This window comes from Dromiciops gliroides, chromosome 2 (assembly GCF_019393635.1).
Source record: "Dromiciops gliroides isolate mDroGli1 chromosome 2, mDroGli1.pri, whole genome shotgun sequence".
Classification (NCBI taxonomy): domain Eukaryota; kingdom Metazoa; phylum Chordata; class Mammalia; order Microbiotheria; family Microbiotheriidae; genus Dromiciops; species Dromiciops gliroides.
In genome coordinates, this window is record NC_057862.1 from 649,568,221 (window position 1) to 649,589,715 (window position 21,495).

The window sequence follows — 21,495 nt, forward strand, 5'->3', positions numbered from 1 at the left end:
TCCTGGCTCCAGGGCTGGTGCTCTATTCACTGCACCACCTAGCTGCCCCAGCACTTTATAATATTATCTCGTTTGATCCTCACAATAGCTCTGGGAGGTGATTACTCTTATTTCATTTTGACAGGTGAGGGAACTGAGATAAACAGAGGTGAAGTGACTTGCCCAAGGTCACACAGCTAGTAAGTGTCTGAGGCTGGATTTTAATTCAGATTTTCCAGACTCCAAGCCCAGCACTTTATCCACTATTCTGGTCTTGTATGAGTGACCACTAGCTGACTTAAATAGGGGATGCATGAAGGGAAATAATGGGAAATAAGACAGGAAAGGTAGGTGAGGACAGATGGCAGCAGTCAGACTGAGAAGTTCATATCTTCTCCCAGAGACAATAGGGAACCAGGGAAGATTCTTGAGTAGAATAGCATAATATGGGCTTTAGGAAAATCAATTTGATAGTTATATGGAGGATGGATTGGAAAGGAGACTAGTCATAGGGAGACCAATTAGGAGGCTGTTGCAATTGTTCGTGTGATAGGCTATGTGAGTGGAGAGGACATTTTCAAAGGATGTTGTGGAGGCAGACTAGACAAGACTTAACTGATGGGGTGGGGAGGGTGGTAGGAGGGAGAGAGAGTCAAGGATGACTCTGAAGTTATTAATTTGCAGACTGCTAAAATGGTGGTGCCACTAAGAGAAATGAAGAAGTTTGGGAGAGGTCTAGATAGGATGGAGGAAGAATACAAAGAATTCCATTTTAAAAATATTGAGTTTGACTCTGAGATATCAGTGCCTACCTATAAGAGTGGCAAATATAACAAAAACAGAAAATGTTGGATGTTGAAGGGGATGTGGGAAAGCTGGGATGCTAATTCACCGTTGATGGAGTTGTGAACAGATCCAACTGTTCTGGAGAGCAAGTTGGAACTATGCCCAAAGAGCTATAGAACTGATCCAACAATACCACTGCCACGTTTATATCCCCCAAATATCCCCCAAAAGAGAAAAGGACTTATTTGTACAAAAATGTTTATAGCAGCTCTTTTTTTGTGGTGGCTAAGAATTGGAAATCAAAGGAATGCCCATCAATTGCAGAATGGCTAAACAAGCTGTGGTATATGATGGTGATGGAATATTATGTGTTATAAGAAATGACAAGCAGGATGATTTCAGAAAGGCCTGGAAAGACTTGTATGAACTGATATATAGTGAAGTGAGAAGAACCAAGAGAACATTGTGCACAGAGACAGCAATATTGTTTAATGAAGAGTTGTGAAAGACTTAACTATTCTCAAATGATCCAAGACAATCCCAAAGGACTATTGATGAAACATATTATCCACCTCCAAAGAAAGAACTGATATTGATGGAACACAGATTGAAGCCTGCTATTTTTCACTTTCTTTCATTTTTTTCTTTTTTTCAAGTTTTCTTGTGCAAAATGACCAATATGATGATGTTTTGCATAATTGTACATGTATAGCCTATATCTGATCCCTTGCCACCTCAGGGAGGAGAGAGGGAAGGGAGGGAAGGAGGGATAGAAAGTGGAACCTGAAACTATCAATAAAAATGTTTATTACTTTAAAACAAATACTGAGGGGCAGCTAGATGGTGCAGTGGATAGAGCACCGGCCCTGGATTCAGGAGGACCTGAGTTCAAATCCGACCTCAGACACTTAATACTTACTAGCTGTGTGACCCTGGGCAAATCACTTAACCCCAATTGCCTCACTAAAAAAATAAAAAAAATAAAAACCCCCCCAAATACTGAGTTTGAGATGTCTACGGCATATGCAGGTGGAACTGTACAGAAAGAGGTCTGCAGTTCAGGACAGAAGGTAAGAAATGAGGATCTGGGCATCATCTGCATAGGAATGATAACCATGGGAGCTGCTGGGGTCACCAGCTGAGAGAATATAGAGAGAGAAAGGGAGAGATCACAAGATGGAGCCTTAGAGGATGCCCACACTCTATGAGCAGAAGATGGAGGATGATTCAGCAAAAGAGAAAAAGGAATGTATTTTTTTCCCCATGCTTTTGTAGAAAGGAGCTGATCTCATGCAATTTTAGGGCAGAGAGATGGGGCCCACCATCAAAACTAAATGGCTTGGGGCAGCTAGGTGGCACAGTGGATAGAGCACTGGCCCTGGATTCAGGAGGACCTGAGTTCAAATCTGACCTCAGACACTTGAGACTTAGTAGCTGTGTGACCCTGGGCAAGTCACTTAACTCCATTTGCCTCACCACAAAACCAAAACCAAAACCAAAAAAACAACAAAAAAACTAAATGGCTTCCAATCGGACTAGGTCTTAGGTGGGAATTTAGAATCATAGGATGTCAGAGCTGGAAAGAACCTTAGAGATCATCTAGTTTAGGGGTTCTTAAGTCAAATCAAAAAGTATTTATTAAGTAGCTGTGCTAAGTTCTGGGCACACAAAGAAAGGCAAAAGGCAATTCTGCTCTCAAGGAGTCTAATGGCGGGGACAGCATGCAAACAACTATGTGCAAACAAGATAAATATATTTGAACAGGAAAAGTTGGAGATCAAGGATCCCCTTTGACAGTTTGCTGAAGTCTAAAAGATCCCTTCTCAGAATAATATTTTTAAGTGCATAAAATAAAATATATAAAGTCACAAAGGAAGCCAGTTATAGTGAAATGTAGTTATGAATATTTAAATATATTTGTAACTGTATAGATACACATACACATATAACAAGTCCATAGCCCCCAGGTTAAGGGCCCAATCCCATCATTTTACAGACAAGGAAGCCAAAGTCCAGATTGTGGGACGTGACTTGTACAAGGGCTCACATAGTAGCCCAGAGTTGAATACAGGTACTCTCCTTACTGGGCCATGCCACCAACCCCTTAGAACAGAAGTTAAATGAGCTACGGCTTCTCTGGAAGGTGGAGCCATCCAAACAGAATAAAACTCATAGTGGTGCTTTAAGGATAAAAAGGGTTTTCTTCAGAGCAGCCTAATGAGCTGGGGTCAGCGTGACTGACTTTGGAACTTTAAGGGGCCTGGAGCTATTGAGGCCTCTAGGAAAGAGGTGAATATAGGAGGGTCCACAGCAGCAGTTCTCCTAGTGTGGTCTGAGAACTCCTGGGGAGGGGGGGACCCTGAGAACTGTCCAGGGAGTCTAAGGAATCAAGACTCTTTTCATAATAATACTAAGATGTTATTTACCTATTAAAATATTTCTTGGGGGCAGCTAGGTGTTTCAGTGGATAAAGCACCAGCCCTGGATTCAGGAGAACCTGAGTTCAAATCTGGCCTCAGACACTTGACACTTATGAGCTGTGTGACCCCGGGCAAGTCACTTAACCCCCATGGCCCCACAAAAAAAAAAAAAAATTCTCACTTATCCAACTACATACCTGTGTCAGGCTGGAATTACTATCTATTTATTTATTTATTTCTCTTTTGCGGGGCAATAAGGGTTAAGTGACTTGCCCAGGGTCACAGAGAAGCTAGAATTTCTTTAACCAAAACAATATATCATAACAGATTGAGCAGAAAGGAGAATCCAGCTTTCTACTGTTAAACCAGACATTGAAGAGATTTGCAGAAACATGTAAAACAATGCCCCTCTTGTCACCAATTTTTTTTCCGGAAAATAGAGTTATTTTTCACAAAAATGTGATAGTTAGAAATAACCCTAATTTCGAAAGCAATTTTAAATGAATATTTATAAAATTTTCCCCAATTTTAATTTCAACTATGGTAGATATTAATAATATAATTCATATAAATAGAAGCTCTTTTGTGTTAAAAAAATAGTGTTAAAAGGGTCCAGACACCCAAAAGTTTGAGAACCTTTGGGAGATAGGTGCCTTTCTCTCTCAGGGGTCCATGCACCAGGACAGGATCCCAAAGTGCCAAGGGGACTGTAAAACAAATGAATAGCACAGCCTGGGTTCAGGGGGGGCAGTTATTCAGAATAGGAAGCTAAGGAGGATCCCACAAGCCCTGGAAATTTGAATCTAGCTCTGCCTTGGGCTAGAATGTTCCCTTTTTTTTTGCATCTAATCCAGACAGGAATAGGAAATGAGAACACAGAAGGGAAAAATTTGAGACCAGCTGTGGCTGTTGGTCATTTCCACTCCTCATTTCTTTTTTTTTTTAATTTATACATTTTTATTCTGTAGAACACTTATCTGTACTCTGTTATAATTTTTCAATCTTGATGGTATTTTTTCCAATTACATGTACAGATAGTTTTCAACTTTTTTTTTTTTTGCAGGGCAATGAGGGGTAAGTGACTTGCCCAGTAAGTGTCAAGTGTCTGAGGCTAGATTTGAACTCAGGTCCTCCTGAATGCAGGGCCGGTGCTTCATCCATAAACATTCATTTTTGTAAGATTTTGAGTTAAAAGTTTTTCTCCTTCCCTCCCTTCTCTCCCCCCGCCCCAAGACAGCAACCAATTTGATATAGGTTATATACGTACAATCATGTTAAACATATTTCCACATTTGCCCTGTTGTGAAAGAAGAATCAGAACAAAAGAGAAAAAACACAAGAAAGAAAAAAAAACACAAAAACTCACAAAAACAGTAAAAACAGTATGCTTTGGTCTACCTTCAGACACAGTAATTCTTTTTTATGGATGTGGAGAAAATTTTCCATCATGAGTCCTTTGGAATTTTCTTGGATCACTGTATTGTTGAAAAGAGCTAAGTCTATCACAGTTGATCATCACAATGTTGTTGATACTGTGTCCAATGTTCTCCTGGTTCTATTCACTTCACTCAGCATCAGTTCATGTAAGTCTTTCCAGGTTTTTCTGAAATCTTACTGCTCATCATTTCTTATAGTACCCTCATATACCACAACTTGTTTAGCCATTCCCAATTGATGGAAATCACCTTAATTTCCAATTCTTTGCTACCACAAAGAACTGCTATATTTTTATACATGTGGGTTCTTTTCTTTTTTTTATGATCTCTTTGGGATACAGACCTAGTTCCATTCCTCATTTCATTTGGCTCTTAGCTTCCAGTTCTGGCTTTTTTGCCTCTTCCTCCCATCTCCAGATCCAGTTAAAAAAATATATGAATTTCCTGATTCCATCTTAGCCCCTGTAATGAAACCATGTGACCACTCCAGGACTCTTGCCCTTACTTCCTCCCTGAGGTTTAGGACTAGCCTACTTTGGGTCAAGTTTGGGGAGTATCAAAAGCTAGGGTAGGGGGCAGCTATGTGGTGCAGTGGATAGAGCACTGGCCCTGGAGTCAGGAGTACCTGAGTTCAAATCTGGCCTCAGACACTTAACACTTACTAACTGTGTGACCCTAGGCAAGTCACTTAACCCCAGTTGCCTCACAAAAAAAATTAAAAAAAAGCTAGGGTAGGATAATTAAGAGATGGTGTTCTCTGTTGGAGGCATAATCCTTCTCAGGACAATAGATAGGAAAGCCCTGTAAGTCTTTGCTTACTATCTCCTTTGCTTCTCTGAGACAGGGATAGGAATCATCCTGAGCTCCCAGATCCACTTTGCCCACCGACTCTTCTTCCAGGGGCTCCATAAACTGTTGTTAAGCCATTAAGATGCCCTTCCCTTTCCCCTTCTCCCTTCTCCTTGTCTCAGCCCTCAAACTCAACCTAGTTGGCCTTTCCCTCCTGCTTCAGGTTTTCCCTTATTTTCCTCCCTTCCTGACTGAGGTGACTGTTTCCTGCCCAGGTCTATGTCCTATTTTTGGCTGAAATAGTCAAGGAGAATGGGCTGGGAGGTGATTTCCCGCCTCCTCCTTCTTGCTCCTTTTGATGCCTTTGTTGGGGGTGGTGTGAAACCACTCTTTAAGGAGTCCCAATGCTAGGTGAGTTAGCTTCCCTAGGGAAAGATTGCCACCTCTCCTGCAGGATCAGGACCGGCCCTTTCCTGGCTGCCAGGGGATGTGAGAATATTCAAGTCCCTGGGGATGAACTAGACCTTAGTCAGAAGCTCGTGGTCTTCAAACTCAAATGCTTCTGGAGTTCTCAGCCTGTGCCTCTCTGGGAGACTGAGCCCTGGAGCCAAGCAGAAAGTCCTCAGAACACGAGGAGGCAGGGAGATGGGTCAGAGAAAAGAGCTTCAGCCTCTTCACACATACTCCCTCCCCCCCCCAGCCTGTAGGAACTTTAGAAACATCACACATTTCTCTAGGATCTAGGGGCCCAGGGAATATGTGTGGAGGGATGGACCGAGGGTGCCCATTCCGAAGCACTTGGCTTTGAGGCGCCTAAGTTAGGCACAGAGCTGGTTTGCTTTTTGCTTGTATCAGAGGCAGGTAGTGAGGTGCCTCTTCCCGGAAGTAGAAATGGTGGGGGAAAGGAGTCCTGGAATTTTTTAGCCCCTCTGTCTTCCTTGCAGGACTGAACAGGGAGCTGTCAGCAGTTCACTTCGGTAGCTGCCCCAGAGAGGGGAAGCTGGGCCTTCCCTGGGCTGGCACCAGATCCTGGTGGACCTAGTTCAGAAGACAGGCACAGTTACAGGGAAGAGGTGCAGATAATAGGAGCTCCCACCAGGCGCATCTGGCAAGGAGGCTGCCTTTTCTTCTATCCCTCCCTTCCCCTCCCCGCTCCCCACCCCCAGCCCCCACCATTTGTACTTTGGGGCTTCTAGGTATAACCTGGCCCCGGGAGGCACCAAGAGGCACCAAGAAAGGCGTACACAGCTACCTGTGGGAATGTCAATATTGCTGCAACCCAGCCTGGCATGATGTCTGTGCCCTGGGCCAAAAGGGTGCTAGCCACCTAAACTGTGGGCGGCAGGAGGTGGGGTGGGGCTGTTTTTATGGCCTTCGGAGTGGGGGGCGCAGGCCGCTCCCTGAGCGGAGCAAGGCTGACCAACCAGGCGGTGGCTGCAGCGACCTCTTTCCCGCAATCCCGGAGGCAGCGTCGGCACAGGCGGAGGAGGAGGGAGAAAAGGAAGAGACAGAAAGAGGGAGAGACGGAGAGAGGGAAAGAGGGAGAGGAGGGGCCCTGCCCGCCAGCCAATGCGCCGGGCGCTGCTGCCCGTCGAGCCACGTGTGCCCGCCGCCCCGGGTGGGTATGAATGGGAAGCCGGGGCCGCGCCTAGGGACTGGCCACCATTTCCCCCGGCGCAGAGGCAGAGAGAGAAAGGGGAGCAGCTGGACTAGGGGCTCTGAGTCTCTCTTCCCTCCCTGGTCCCTTAGGAGAATTTTCCTCCCCTCCCCCTCCCTCCTTCCTCCCACCCCATCGCCCTGCCTCGCTTGCCTCCTGCCAGCCCGGGCCCCCTCTGACCCCCTCCGTCCAGCTGCGCCCCGGCGGTTGGGAGCAGGCACCTCCCTCAGGGGCACGCCTGGGGAGCTGCGGGCACAGCGACAGCGGGCTGGCTAGCCGCTTGCCCTCCATCCCGCCTGCCCGGAGCCAGCCCGGGCACTGCGTGGTGCTGCTCCCGCTGCCAACTTCGCGCCCGGCCGGGGCCCGAAGCGGGCGAGGCGGCTCGCTTTCTCCGCCAGCTTTCTCTCCCACTTTGAGGAACCGCACTCAGGGGGTCCTTCTCCTACTATCCCTGCCTTGAGCCTCCGGCAGCTCGGGAGGCAGCTCCGCGCCCCTAGGGAGGGGACAGGCGACTCACAGGAGAGGCAGCCAGCGAAGCTGGCTCTGGACCACCCAGGGCTTTGCTCATTTCCCAATGAACCACCTCCCCTAGACCCTGGCTTTCCCCCCAGGGGAAATCTAGTGCCTACCATCCCACTCACTGCCTGGGGCTTCAGAGAGCGGGCCCCATCCCAGCCCCCAGCCGTGGTGGAGGAAGGGTCCCGGGAAAGCGGGGGCATCTAGGGAAAGAACAAAGAGGTGGAAACCTTTGGAGGGGAGTGATTCCCAGCCTGAACCCGCAGGACCCCGCAGAGCCGTCGAAATCTCCACTTTCTCCGAACGCTCCTTGCTTGAGCCCCCTCCCCTCCCCCCCATTCCGTGCCCCCTCGTTTCTTTTAAGCCAGTCTACTTGCCGGGGAGAACCAGGTGCCGGCCGGAGCGAAGATGAACCCGGGCTCCGAGCAGGGAGCCCCGGCCGCCCTCGGGGTGGTCACCGCCACCTGCGTCTCCAAGGTGGAGCTCCGACTCAGCTGCCGGCATCTGCTGGACCGCGACCCGCTCAACAAGTCGGACCCCAGCGTGGTGTTGCTAATGCAGTCCCAGGGCCAGTGGGTGGAGGTAGGAGGCGGCAGTGGCGGCGGCGGGGAGGGATGTAGTGGGAGAAGGCGAGGGAGCGGTGCTCCAGGAGGAGGACTCAGAGTGGGCTAGGGCTGGGAGTGGGGAACGTGGTCCGGCTCAGGACGAATCTGGGAACAGGAAGGGGCGGGGATGGTAATTGCGGGGCACTCAGCGCTCCCCTGGAATGCCGAGGTCAGGGCTCTTAGCGGGACGACTGAGAAGCCCTTCCCGGGAGGGGTCAGGTGCACCCTAGTCCCAGAAGGGGAGGGCGAGCCCCAGCTTGGGGCGGGAAGCTTCTCTACCCCTTCGTTCCGGAGCAGTAACAGGTTGCTTGAGGGGACTGTTTGGTTCCCTCTGGGTACCCTAGTGGGAATGCTGTTCCCCTCCTCCCCGTCCTGCCAATGATGCTGGGTCCCTAGAAGCTAGAGGAGGGACTGAAATCCGGGAGAGTGTGTGTGTGTGTGTATGTGTTTTGGGGGTGAAGGAGAATGAAGGGACACACCTCCATCCTTGTTTACGGCTGGGAGGTGGCAGACTGCCGCCTGAGGCCTGGGTCTGCTCCATTAAACTGATTATTGATGTGGGGTGGTGAGGGCCACTGTGGTGGGGAGGAAAGGTGCCCGGGACTCTGTGTCTTAGGGAGGCTGGCCTGGTGGTCTGGGGATGAGGTGGGAGGGGGCCGAGTCTGCCCCGGGATGGGGGTGGTGGTGGTCAGTCTTTCCCGATTGGGGAGAGGGGCTTATAGAGACCTTCCCCCTTTAACCCCCCAGCCTTCTCAACCTTCTCTAATTTCCCAGTCCCCGGGTTTTCCACCAGCTCCAGTGGGCAAGGGTCAGGGCTGGTCGTTGGGAGCCCCTTGGATCCATCCAGGGTGTGGCCAACCTCACGGTTACCCTCGGTGTCCACACGGCCCAAGAAGTCTCCAGGCTCAGGTTCTAAGGAGTGTAACCACAGCCATGGCGCCAGCAATTGGTTTTGTGGCCAATGAAGCTAATCCCAGGGTTGCCAGGATGGTTCAGTGTCAGATCCCTGGGACAGACCTGATCCTTGGCAGAAGCCAGCAATCGAGATCCCTGTGCCTCACTGACCTCAGGCCGATCATCTCTGGACCTCCCTGAGGCTAGGGGTGGCATTGAAGATTAGACCCCAGAGTCTTTAGTCCTTTGACGATCCCATCCCAGGAGGGCCACGATGGGTGGGCGGGTGGGTGGGAGCATCTTTTGATGGAATTTCAGTTTGTTGCTTTAGAAATCTAGACTCTGTTTGTTTGTTTTTTGTGGGGCAATGGGGGTTAAGTGACTTGCCCAGGGTCACACAGCTAGTTAAGTGTCAAGTGTCTGAGGCCGGATTTGAACTCAGGTACTTCTGAATCCAGGGCCAGTGCTCTATCCACTGCGCCACCTAGCCGCCACCCAGAAATCTAGACTCTGGGGACCATTACAACAAGAAACTAGGGAGTTAAACCTGCCTGGGGCAAGGAGTAATGTGTTTTGGGCAGGCTGACTTTGTGCATGGAAGATTCTTGATGGGGTTGCCCAGTTTGTCTGGAAATCAGCACCCTCCGGGAGACATGGTCTTGCCTTCTTCCTTCGACCCTCGTCTCCACACTCCCCTCCCCATTCAGGAGACCATCGCCCAAGAATCTGTATTCTCATTTTTTCACGATGGGGAGAGATCGGATTGGCTTTTTCACTGGGTATTTGGTGCAGTTGGAAGGAGAGGAAGCAAGAGAAAGTGAAGGGGGTCTAAGATCTCTTACAACCAGCCAGTTTAGGGCAAGTGATGTTTCCAAAACTACCTGAATTAATTATATCTTGATTACCCCAAACCACTGAGCCACAGGAGAATTAACCTGCAGCCCTATGGTTATTCTCTGTTCCTGGGGAGAACAGGAAGCTGTGTGGTTTTAAGACACTGTGGTCTTGTGGAAAGACCACTGAACTGAGAGTCAGATGACCTGGCTTCTCATCTGTTTGTCTCCGTGTAATCCTGAGGAAGTCCAAAGTTGCTTTCCCTCTTTAGGCTCTGTTTCCCTTGTAAATAAAAGGAGGGAAATCTACCTGACGACCTCTAAAATTAACTTCCAGCTCTAACATTTTATTTTAAGTCTAATTATTACCCAGGCTCCTCTGTTTTCTCTGGGTTTGGCCCTGTTAAACTGCATTGTCTAGGAGGCCCAGTTCCTGCTTCCCTGATGCTAAGGACTAGGGTGTTGTGGTGGGCAGGGTGGGATCAGGAAGGGACAAATGGGGAGAGAGAAATCCAGAGCCACTCTTTGTCAAGGAAGAGTCTGGTGCGATCCACCTGCTGGGGCCCTTTTTCTTCTCCAGGTTGTATGACGTGAACTCCCTAGTCTGTTCAGGTCCTTGGTACTCAATTACCCTGACCTCTGGGTTCAGCGGAGATCCTGCCACAGTCCAAGAAGAAAAAAGATTGCCTCAGGGATATCTCACTCTCTCTCCTGAGCCCCTCCCAGGGCTGTGGGCTGCACTACGGCCCTTGTGGACCCTGGGGATCTGACCCCAGCATTGGGGCACCTGGGCCAAAAGCCTGGAGCCGCCTAGTCAGGTCTGTTAATGGCTCAGCCACACTAATGGGCTGCGGTTTGTCTATTTGCTCCTCTCCATCCATCCCTCCATCCATCCACCTCCTTCCTCATCCCCTCCTCTAACTGGATGGGGCGGGACTGCGAGGGCTGAGACGGAGTTGGGAAGAAGCAGCAGGAGAAAAAGAAGACTGATTAGAAGCACCCGCCTCCAAGCATAAGAAAGGAGGCTCGGGCAGGCAGGCTGCTTGGGAGAGACGGGCGGTACTGAGAGCCCACCGCATTGGTGCCAGGCGTGGGCATGAGCCTGGAAGGGTTGGGGGTGGCCTGGGCCCAGTAGTCATGAGGAAAGGTGCCTCAATTTCTCCCAGGCCACTGTCTTGGCACCCAAGACTGTGTGTGGTCTGTTTGCTCTGTATAGCTTTGACAGGGGCAGTCCAGGCATAGAGAAGAGCAAAAAAAGAAACCAGCAGCAGTTTTTTGAGGCAAAGGGGAGGGTTGGGGAATGGGAACCGAAAGGGCGCAGATGTAACTGGACCCCCACTCTTAAAGGCCCAGCCGGAGTTCCAGGCGGGGCTGGACCAGAGTGCCCTAGGGGGCGGTTGTGCCTCTCAGGAATAAGAAAATGCCAAGGCTGACTAGATTCCAGTGGATCGCGGCAAGGCTGGGGAAGTCACTGATCCTTTGGGGAAAGTAGGGCAGGGATGTCTCCTGATGTTTGGAGTCACTTCTTGGCTCAAGGACTGTGAGCTGCTTTGGTGCCCTTGTGCCTCATCATCAAGAAACAGTCTTCATTCATTAATTGATCTGTCACCTCTATTTAAAGGAGAGCTTTCCTGTGGAGTTGGGGAATTCACATTCCCTTTCCTTCCTCTTTAGGAGCTTGCAAGGGGGTAAATCTAGGCCTAGCCTGAGGCCCCACCTCTTCAGAGTGGGGTGACTGGCCCCCAGAGGCCTTTTCCCACCCCTTTGCCCCAATATCTCCCCCATACACTCACCCTTGTTTTCCTTCATTAAAATTTCTGGTGCAGTGTTTTCACTACTGAGTGCTGCACCCGGTTTCTGGTCCCAGCTCCACCACTAATTGACCTTGGTTAGTAAATCAGTTCAAATCTCTGGACCTCATTTTCTTCATCTGTAAAATGGGAACTTTGAACTAGATGATATAGAGAAGGCTCTTTCCAGTTAGTTCTGTTTTCTATGATTCGTTGCTTTGGGTTAAATGTCACTCTACCCTTTAAAAAAGTGAACCTCCTCTAAAGGTTGCTACTTTCTGTCTAGAAGAACTGAGGGTGATGGGGTTCATCAGATCTCTTGGCTCTGAGTGAGCTGGAAAAAGCAAAGCTTTCAAGCCTGAGTGGGGCGGCTGTGGTCTGAAAGGGAGAGATGGGAACAAAGGGACCCGACTAGGATGAACCTTGGGGGGGGGGTTGGCAGCTGCTCCACTCTCTGCCTGGCTGTGAGCCCATTGTGGGAGAAATAGGCTGAGGTGGTGCATAGAAAGCTCACTCACTCTGTCCATTTGGCATCAGAGGACCTGGGTTTGAATCTTAGACTCTCATCTTTGGTACAACCTGTCCCTTCCTTTTTAGGCCTTAATTTACTCCTCTGAAAAATGACTAGGTTAGACTAGATCAGGGGTTCTTAACCTGGAGTCTATAGAACACCAATGGATCTATTTGGATAGCTTTCAAGGGGGTCTATGAACTTGGATAGGAAAAAGGGCATCTTTATTTCAATATGATTTTTCCTTTGTAATCCTATGTATTTTAGTTTCTGCTCAATAGACTTTACTGAAGGTCAGAAGGTCCATGATACAAAAAAGAATGCCTATTGTTGAGTTAAAGCCCATGACCTGAGTAAAGGGAACCTGAGATGGGGTTTTTCCAAGTTAGAGCACCAGTGCCTTCAAATGCCCTTGACAGCAGGTTCTAGTTTTGTCCTTTTCCACTGAAAGTCAGCATCCTCAAATGAAGTGATTTATTTAGGACCATAGATATAGAGCTGAAAGGGCCCTTAGAAATGATCAAGTTCTAGGGGCAGCTAGGTGGTGCAGTGGATAGAGCACCAGCCCTGGATTCAGGAGGACCTGAGTTCAAATCCGGCCTCAGACACTTAACACTTACTAGCTGTGTGACCCTGGGCAAGTCACTTAACCCCAATTGCCTCACCAAAAACAGAAAGAAAGAAAGAAAGAAAGAAAGAAAGAAAGAAAGAAAGAAAGAAAGAAAGAAAGAAAGAAAGAAAGAAAGAAAGAGAAAGAAAAAAGAAAAAGAAATGATCAAGTTCTGTCTCTTTGACCAAGATTTGAGTGACTTAAGTCATGTACCCCAAGATAGTCCACCTCATATGATTAACCAATCAGAGGTGTTTAGGCATCCCTCAGGTACACCTCCTCTTCTATGGACATATAAGTTGTGACTCCATTGCCATTAGGGGTCTTTGGTCTGAGAGAGATGTCCAAATGACCATCCTTTTATTAATAACTTACTGGCTTTATTAATAGAACCATTCCAGAAAAAAAAAGAAATGATCAAGTTCAACTCCTTCATTTTACAGATGAGGAAAGTGAGGCTCAGAACCAGGAAGGTATGGGGGAAAGAGCACTTGATTTGGAGGCAAGGTGTTTGGGCATACTATTCTTCCTTTTTGAGTCTTGGTCTCCTCATCTACGAAATGAGAGGAATGGATGAGATTGATTTCAGAGAATCCATGAATTTAGATGACTAAAAAACCCAACATATTGATTTTCACTAATCCTGAACTGGTTTATCATTTCCTTCAATTATTTAAAAAATTCTACACACACACACACACACACACACACACACACACACATTTATTTTGAGGAGTCTAAAAAAAGATTAAAGATTAAGAACCCCTGGATTAAATAATCTCTAAGGTTCTAAATAGGTCTAAATTCTATAATTTACCCAAGGTCACCCCAGGTGAATTAGGCATATGGTTATCCTGACTGTTAGGGCACTAGTCTTTCCATAGCATCATTCTGCTTGAAGAAAAACGCGGCTTCTACCTGGTATACAGAGGAAAGAAAGATCTAAGACCCCTTTTCCAGGTATCCCTACCTACCGACTCCAGCCTTTAACTGCTCAGAGGAGAGCATGCCTATTACTGTATCTACTACTCTGTGTGGTGGGGAGGATTAAGACATTGTTGTAGTTTAGTCGTTTCAGTTACATACTACTCTTTGTGATCCCATTTGAGGTTTTCCTGGCAAAGACTTCCTTCTCCAGTTCACTTTACAGATGAGGAAACTGAGGCAAATAGGGTAAAGTGACTTGCCCAGGGTGACACAGATACTAAGTGTCTGAGCCTGGATTTGAATTCATGAACATGAGTCTTCCTGATTCCTAGCCCAGTGCTCAGTCCACTGCAGTGATTATGACATAACTAACCTCAAACCAGCGTCAGAGGAATCTAAATTCTCCTTAAAGTCACAAGACTCACTTTCTTGCTGGGACTGATCCCTAATACTTGAACCCCCAATCTTACTCTTTAGAGATCAGGAACCCCACACACAAACTATCACTAACATGAGATGCAAATCCCACTTCTCTTTCCCTTGCCCAATTCCACATATCCTGAGTTTAAGCAAAGATAATGATCTTCAAGGAGGAAAATTTAATTTCAGAAGTAATATACATGAGATTACAGTAATTAAAAATGGGACTAAAGAAATCTACCAGGATCTATTGCATATTAACCGAGCCTCAGCTTTAGTTCCACGAAGTCCCTGCCTGTATCTAGGCAGTCCACATCTGCCATGGCCGTTAACTCTGAACTGTCTACCTTAGTACAAGGCTGGTCACCTACCCTTCTCTCTTTTTCTATTTCTGTTCAGCTAGAAAATGGGACAGGAAGGCTGATTTCTACTCTCTGGGGAAGTAACAAATGGCCCCCTTTACACCTTTAATTTCCAAGCTGTAGCACAATAGGCCTAAACATTTACTCCAGGAGATCCAATAGGATGAGTCTTCGATCCTATTCTGTGTGTGTGTGTGTGTGTGTGTGTGCGCGTGCATGTGTTTGTAAAATATATATATATATATATATATATATAGAGAGAGAGAGAGAGAGAGAATATATATACACACATGTATGCATATCTTCCATCCTCCTACACACACACACAGACACACACACACACAGACACACAGACACACACAGACACACACACAATTAGACTGTAAACTCCTTGAGGACAAGAATTGTTGGTTCTTATCTTTGAACTCCCAGTGCCTAGCTAAAAGAGCTATCAAATGAGATAATAGATCAGATGAGATAATTTGTGAAATGTTTAGCACATAATAGGAACTTAATAAATGTTTATTCCATTCTGTTAAGAGTAACGTTTAATAAATGTTTGTAGGATTGAACTGACAAGGGGGTTTTAACATTACTTTGGTGTTGAAGACTTTCACCTCAAGTTAATTAAATCTTGGGTCATAACAGGGTAAGTTAGTTGATTGGTATATATACACACAAATATGCATGATTTAAGGTCAGATATGAAGAGGAGAAAAGGAGAAATCTAGGCAAGACATTCTAGGAAGGATGGAGAAACTAAAGAATACTTTTTGGTGGGGAGGAGGAGAAACCAAAACAGCTTAGTGGTGATACCCTGCCTCAAAGACATGAAGACCTGAGTTCAAGTCCCAGGCTGTGACCCTGGTCAAGTTACTAAATTCCTCAATGCTCTCTAGGCAGCTCTTCAGAGCTGTATGTTAGAGAGAAGATGCCGTTTTACATTGGTAGAAAGACTTAATTTAGGAGTGTCTTTTACTCTTGAAATCACAGTTCCAGACCTAGCTAGGATCTGAGCTGGATCTTGAAGAAAGAGAAGGAAATCAAGGGCAGAGAGGAGAGAAGAGTGTGATCCCATCACGTGGGACTGACTCCCTGTTTGAGAGATAGGGAAGAGCCAACAATCTGTTTGGCAGAACCAAAAATATGCAGGACAGGGGATAATGTCAAACAAAGCCGGAGAGGTGATTGGAGCTAGGTTTCTGAACCAGCTTTCTCTTGAAATCCAGGATAAAGAGTTTATGTTTTATCCTATCCTGGCAATAGAGAGCTAGTAAAGGCTTTTGAGCAAGGGAGCAAAATGATTAGATCTTCATATTAGGAGATGGATTTGTCAGCTTTGTAATAGGATGTACTGGAGAAGGGAGTGACAGGAGGCAGAGGGGCCTTTGGGGAGGCGATTCCAATAGTCCAGGACAGATTTTCTGGTCTTGACTGTCTCAGCCAGGTTGGTACCTGGGGAAGTCAGTTTTCCTTTGAGTGTGTTGGGTGTCTCTAACTCAGTCCCCAACCTTCCCCTTCCCCTTCAGTTTAGGTTCCTAAGAGTGATCCATTCAGTTGAGAGAGGCATTCTCTCCTTTTTCCTCTCCAGGATACCCAGTGTGGATTCTCCTCTTCCCCTTCCTTTCTTTCTCATCCTTGGATTCCATTGAGGAGAAGGCCTATTGGATCCTCCCTCCATGGCCTTTTCTTGGACCTGCCCAGGGGTGGAGATCCCAGGCTTGGGGTTTATTGGCAATTCAGGTGGCTTCTCCTTCTTGAAAAAATATGAAGCTGGGGGCAGCTAGGTGGTGCAGTGCATAGAGCACCGACCCTGGATTCAGGAGGACCTGAGTTCAAATCTGACCTCAGACACTTAACACTTACTAGCTGTGTGACTCTGGGCAAGTCACTTAACCCCAATTGCCTCACCCCCCCCAAAAAAAAAAGAAAAGAAAAAAAAATGAAGCTTTAGACAGATTTGCATCAAACTGCCTTTCCCCCCCTGTGTTCTTCTCTCTCTCTCTCTCTCTCTCTCTCTCTCTCTCTCTTTTTGCTGGGCAATTGGGGTTAAGTGACTTGCCTAGGGTCACACAGCTAGCAAGTGTTAAGTGTCTGAGGTCGGATTTGAACTCAGGTCCTCCTGAATCCAGGGCTGGTGCTCTATCCACTGCCCCACCTAGCTGCCCCCCCCCCCGCCCACCCACCTTGTGTTCTCTTGAAGTAGCCATCTGAAAATGGATGGGATGGGAGCATATTCAGTGCCAGGCTCTAGGAGCTGCAGTGTCAGTGTCTTCTGGGGGGTGGGTGGGGGGTTGCTGCCCCTGTTGATACCCATTCGAGGCAGTTGCAGCTGTAGGGCCCTGGAGCTGAAAGATGCCTTGAAGGTCAAAGTTAGCACCTCCAGGGCTATAGAGGCTTCATTGGGCCCAGGTTGTGGATCTTAAAAGCATTGGCTACATTAATGTGGGAGTCCTTGCTAAGTCCTTCTTGTGCCTACTACTCTGCATTCATTCATTCATTCATTCAATCATTCAGCTGGCATTTCTTTCTCTCTCTCTCTCTCTCTTTCTCTCTCTCTCTCTCTTTTGAGGCAATGAAAGTTAAGTGACTTGCCCAGGGTCACACAGCTACTAAGGGTAAAATGTCTGAGGCCACATTTGAACTCAGGTCCTCCTGAATCCAGTGTCAGTGCTTCATTTACTGGGCCACCTAGCTTCCCCCATCAGTTGTCATTTCTTAAGCCCTGGCCAAGAGACAGGCAGTAATTGTGCTAGCCTCTAAAGATACAAAGTAGAAGAAACAAAACCCCCCAAATAAACAAAAAACCTGAAACAGTTCCTGCCCTCAAGTAGTTTACATTCAATCTCTTTTATTCCAAGCTTGGTGCTAGGGCACTGCCTGGGGAGGGCATGGCAGGGACAGAAGAAGTGGGAGGTCCCTAGTTCACCATATGGTATTTCAGTTCCTAGTGTCAGTGTCTGAACTGTGAGGAACCAGGACTGGGGATGTCTTTCATCTCCTCAGACTGAGCAGGAGAAGGAAAGAGGTTGGGGTTGGAGGCTGCATCTGGGAGTGTGGTGGAGAGCTTAATTCTGTCTTCCAGTGGCCCCAGAGGCTAGGGCATGGGAGGTGCAGACTTGGGGAGCTCAGAGGGGGAGGGAGGGAGCAAGCAAAAGAAAGAGGAATGTGGGGCCAGCTAGGTGGCACAGTGGATAGAGCACCAGCCCTGGATTCAGGAGTACCTGAGTTCAAATCCGGCCTCAGACACTTGACACTTACTAGCTGTGTGACCCTGGGGAAGTCACTTGGCCCCCATTGCCCCGCAAAAAAAAAAAAAAGAAAGAAAAAAAAAAGAAAGAGGCATGTGAAGCTTTGCTTTACTTCTCACCTGTAGAAAGCATTTTCAGATATAATTACCTCATTTCATCCTCTTAACATTGCTGTGAAGTAGACCAAAAACATTTTGATATTGGGACAAGTCAGGGATGTTAAATGTATTTTTGTTGTTCAGTCGCATCTGACTCTTAATGACCCCATTTGGGGTTTTCTTGGTACAGATACTAGAGTGGTTGGCCATTTCCTCCTCCAGCTCATTTTATAAATGAGGAAACTGAGGCAAACAGGTTTAAGTGACTTGTCCAGGGTCATCCATCTAGTAAGTGTCTGAGACTAGATTTGAACTCAGGTGTTCTTGACTTCTGGTCCATTGCTGTATCTATGGTAGCATCTATTTGTCCTTTAAATATGTTCCCCAAGTTCAACTAACAACCACAACAATATCTAACATTTCTATAACACTCTAAGGTTTGTAAGGCACTTTACATGTGTTATCTCATTTGGTTTTCATGGCCCTGGGAGGTAGGTGGTATTATTATTTCCACTTTAAAGATTAAAAAAAAACCTGAGTCTGAAAGAGGGTAAGTTCTTTGCCCAGTTTTATACATCTAGAAAGTGTCTAAGGCAGTATCTGAACTCAGATATTTCAGATTCCAAAGTTCAACAGCTGGTAAATTAAGTATCAAAGTTAGGGCTGGAACCTTAGGTCTGTGAGAAGCGAATGTTGTAAGGGGAAAAGCCCGTGATTTAGAGTCAGATATCTTGGGTTCATGTGGGTTCTGTGCCCCTGAGACCTTGGATGAGTCTCTTCCTTTCTTGGGCCTTGGTTTCCCCATTGTAAAATGTAGGACAATCTCTAACAGTCCTTCCCTTTCCAAATCCTATAACTGACGATTCTTATGATCCTAAGTTGATAACTTCTCTTCCCATGCATCCTAACATGGAACTCTGAGTCTGTTCATGGTCCTACAGGAAAGAAATGAAGGTCAAGGGGGAGAAAAACTTGTCTAGCCATCAGGAGGTTTCTTGGGGTTCTGCCTGCCATGGGAGGGAAGTCTCAGGCACTGTAGGGAAGGGGCTGGCCCTGCTCCAATGTCCCCTGCTGCTTCTAGGTGGACAGGACTGAGGTCATCAAGAGCAGCCTACACCCAGTGTTCTCCAAGGTCTTCACACTGGACTACTACTTTGAGGAAGTACAGAAGCTTCGATTTGAGGCCTACGACATTCATGGACATTGCAGCATCGGCTCCCAGGATGACGACTTCCTAGGAGGCATAGAGTGCACTCTGGGGCAGGTAGCCACCTCCTGTCCCTAGGCTATGGATTCAGACTGAGGGTGGACTAGGGGTGGGCGTGGCAGGGTTGAAGGGAGGGAGAGAAGGGGCTGCCCTGAAGGTCACAAAAGGGACTGATGGGAACATTCCCCTCTTCAGACAAGGGGCAGATAAACCATACGCCAGTCAGTGGAGAGCTTAAGACTAATCTAAGATCTAAGACCCATTAGTGTTGCCCTAGATGCAAAAGTTGTATCTTGTACTGCCTAGGATATTGTAGGCTACATTTGAAGGACTTCTTACCCCTCCCTGGCTTGAAAGCAATTTCCCCAAGGATGATGCCTTGGTAACATCTGAAATCTCTGCTTGAGATTTCCTCTTTTGGGTTGTAAGGCCTGTGGAAATGTAAAATACCTGTTTTGGAGAGATAACTCATTAAGGTGCTTATCACCTCTCCACCCCCATCCTTGAGGGTAAAGCAACAAGTGCTGATGGATCATTCCTGGGGGTGGTGGATGAAATCAGTCTTAGACAAGGTCTCTACCCATGAGGCACTTACAGTCTAATTGGAGACAACAACATTAGATTCACATGATAGCTGTTTCCAAGAATTTAAAGGGCTCTCATATGTTCTGTTTAGCCCCAGAGGAGAGCAATGGGTGGGCGGAAGTTGCAGAGGAAGATTTCAGCTGGGTTGGTTGGCTTCTTAGCAATTGGAGCTGTCCAAAAAGCAAACGGAGCTGTCCAAAAAGCAAACCGTGCTGCCTGAGATGGGTTCCCCAGTGTAAGACTCTTAGGACGGGGCCAGATGGTTGATTGCTTCTTTGGGGGGTGTTCTGGGGGGGGGTCAGGTGTGGATTGGATGAGATAACCCAGAAAGTTCCATCCAACTGTGAGATTCTGTGAAATCCTGATATTACAAAGTTCTAAGTACTATAGTTTGGAGAATTAGAGGGTAGAGCAGGTAACCTTTGATACACACTGGTTTCCCTCCACCAATGGGACCCCTTATCTTCTCTTTGTAGATCGTGGCCCAAAAGAAGATGACCAGAGCCCTGTTCCTTAAAAATGGCAAGCATGCTGGCAAGTCCACCATTACGGTATGGATGCCCAATGCTCTCCTGCCCTTCTCAGCATTTGCTTCCTCCATTCCTCATCATGTGCTTTCCCACAAGGGTCCTGAACTTGAAGAAAGTCACCTCTGGGAGCTGCTAACACCAACCATTACCCAACTTTCCCTGGGACCTTTATCTGGAAGCCTAGGAGACTGTACCTAATAGAAACATGCCCCTCCTCTTTCCCTATTTATTATTATTATTAATTATGTTACTTCAAGAGATTCATCATGGTATAATAGTTTCCCATAGCTCTGTCTCCCTCATTCTTCTCAGCTGAGAACTTTGCCTCGTATTTTTCAGAAAGAATTGAAGCCATTCACTACATACTCCCTCTTCTCTCCTCTTCCTCATCTCATGTATCTCAGGTAACTTCTGCTACTCTCTCCTCCTTCAACCCAGTCTCACATATTGGAGTGTTCTTACTCCTTACCAATGCTAATCCCACTACTTGTTCAAGTGATCTCATTCTATCCCATGTTCTCTAACACAACACATTGCTTCCTCTGTCATCCCCACTCTATCACTTACTTTCTTACTTTTTTTTTTTTTTTTTAGTGAGGCAATTGGGGTTAAGTGACTTGCCCAGGGTCACACAGCTAGTAAGTGTTAAGTGTCTGAGGCCAGATTTGAACTCAGGTACTCCTGACTCCAGGGCCGGTGCTCTATCCACTGCGCCACCTAGCCGCCCCTATCACTTACTTTCAATCTCCCTCCCTCCTTCCCTCCCCCCCCCTCTCTCTCCCTCCTGGCTCATTTACCACTACAAATATGCTACTGTCTCCCCTATCATGGAAAAACCTTCTCTTGATCCTTCCATCCTAACTAATTAGTATTCTATATCTCTTTTGCCCTTTGTGGCTAAACTCCTTGAAAAGGCTAACTATAATAGGTGCCTCCCTTTTCTCTTCTCACTCTCTTCTTAACCCCTTATAATCTGGTTCCTGAAGTTATCATTCCATTGAAACTATTCTCTCCAGTTACCAATCATCTCTCAGTTGCCAAACCCAATGGCCGTTTCTCAGTCCTCATTCTTCTTGACCTCTCTGTAGCCTTTAACATGGATCCTTTCTGTCTTAATTATTATTTTATATTAATAATTATTATTAATAATAAATAATAACACATTAATTATTAATGACCCCTTTCTCTAGGTTTTCAGGACACTACTCTCTCTTTGTCTTCTAACTATCTGATCATTCCTTCTCCTTCTCCTCCTTTTCCTTTCCTAGATCCTCATCCAGGTCATATCC

At 46.9% G+C, this 21,495-nt stretch overlaps 1 protein-coding gene across 1 annotated transcript in view; it reads left to right on the forward strand.

Annotated features, from left to right (window-relative positions):
* Positions 1-7,340: 7,340 nt before the first annotated feature.
* Positions 7,341-21,495, forward strand: part of CPNE7 (copine 7) — a 41,239-nt gene continuing 27,084 nt past the window's right edge. The window contains exons 1-3 of the mRNA XM_043987469.1: positions 7,341-8,165; positions 18,966-19,148; positions 20,153-20,227. Coding sequence (XP_043843404.1) covers positions 7,992-8,165; positions 18,966-19,148; positions 20,153-20,227 — 432 coding nt within the window. The 5' untranslated portion in view covers positions 7,341-7,991. The remainder of the gene's footprint in view (positions 8,166-18,965; positions 19,149-20,152; positions 20,228-21,495) is intronic.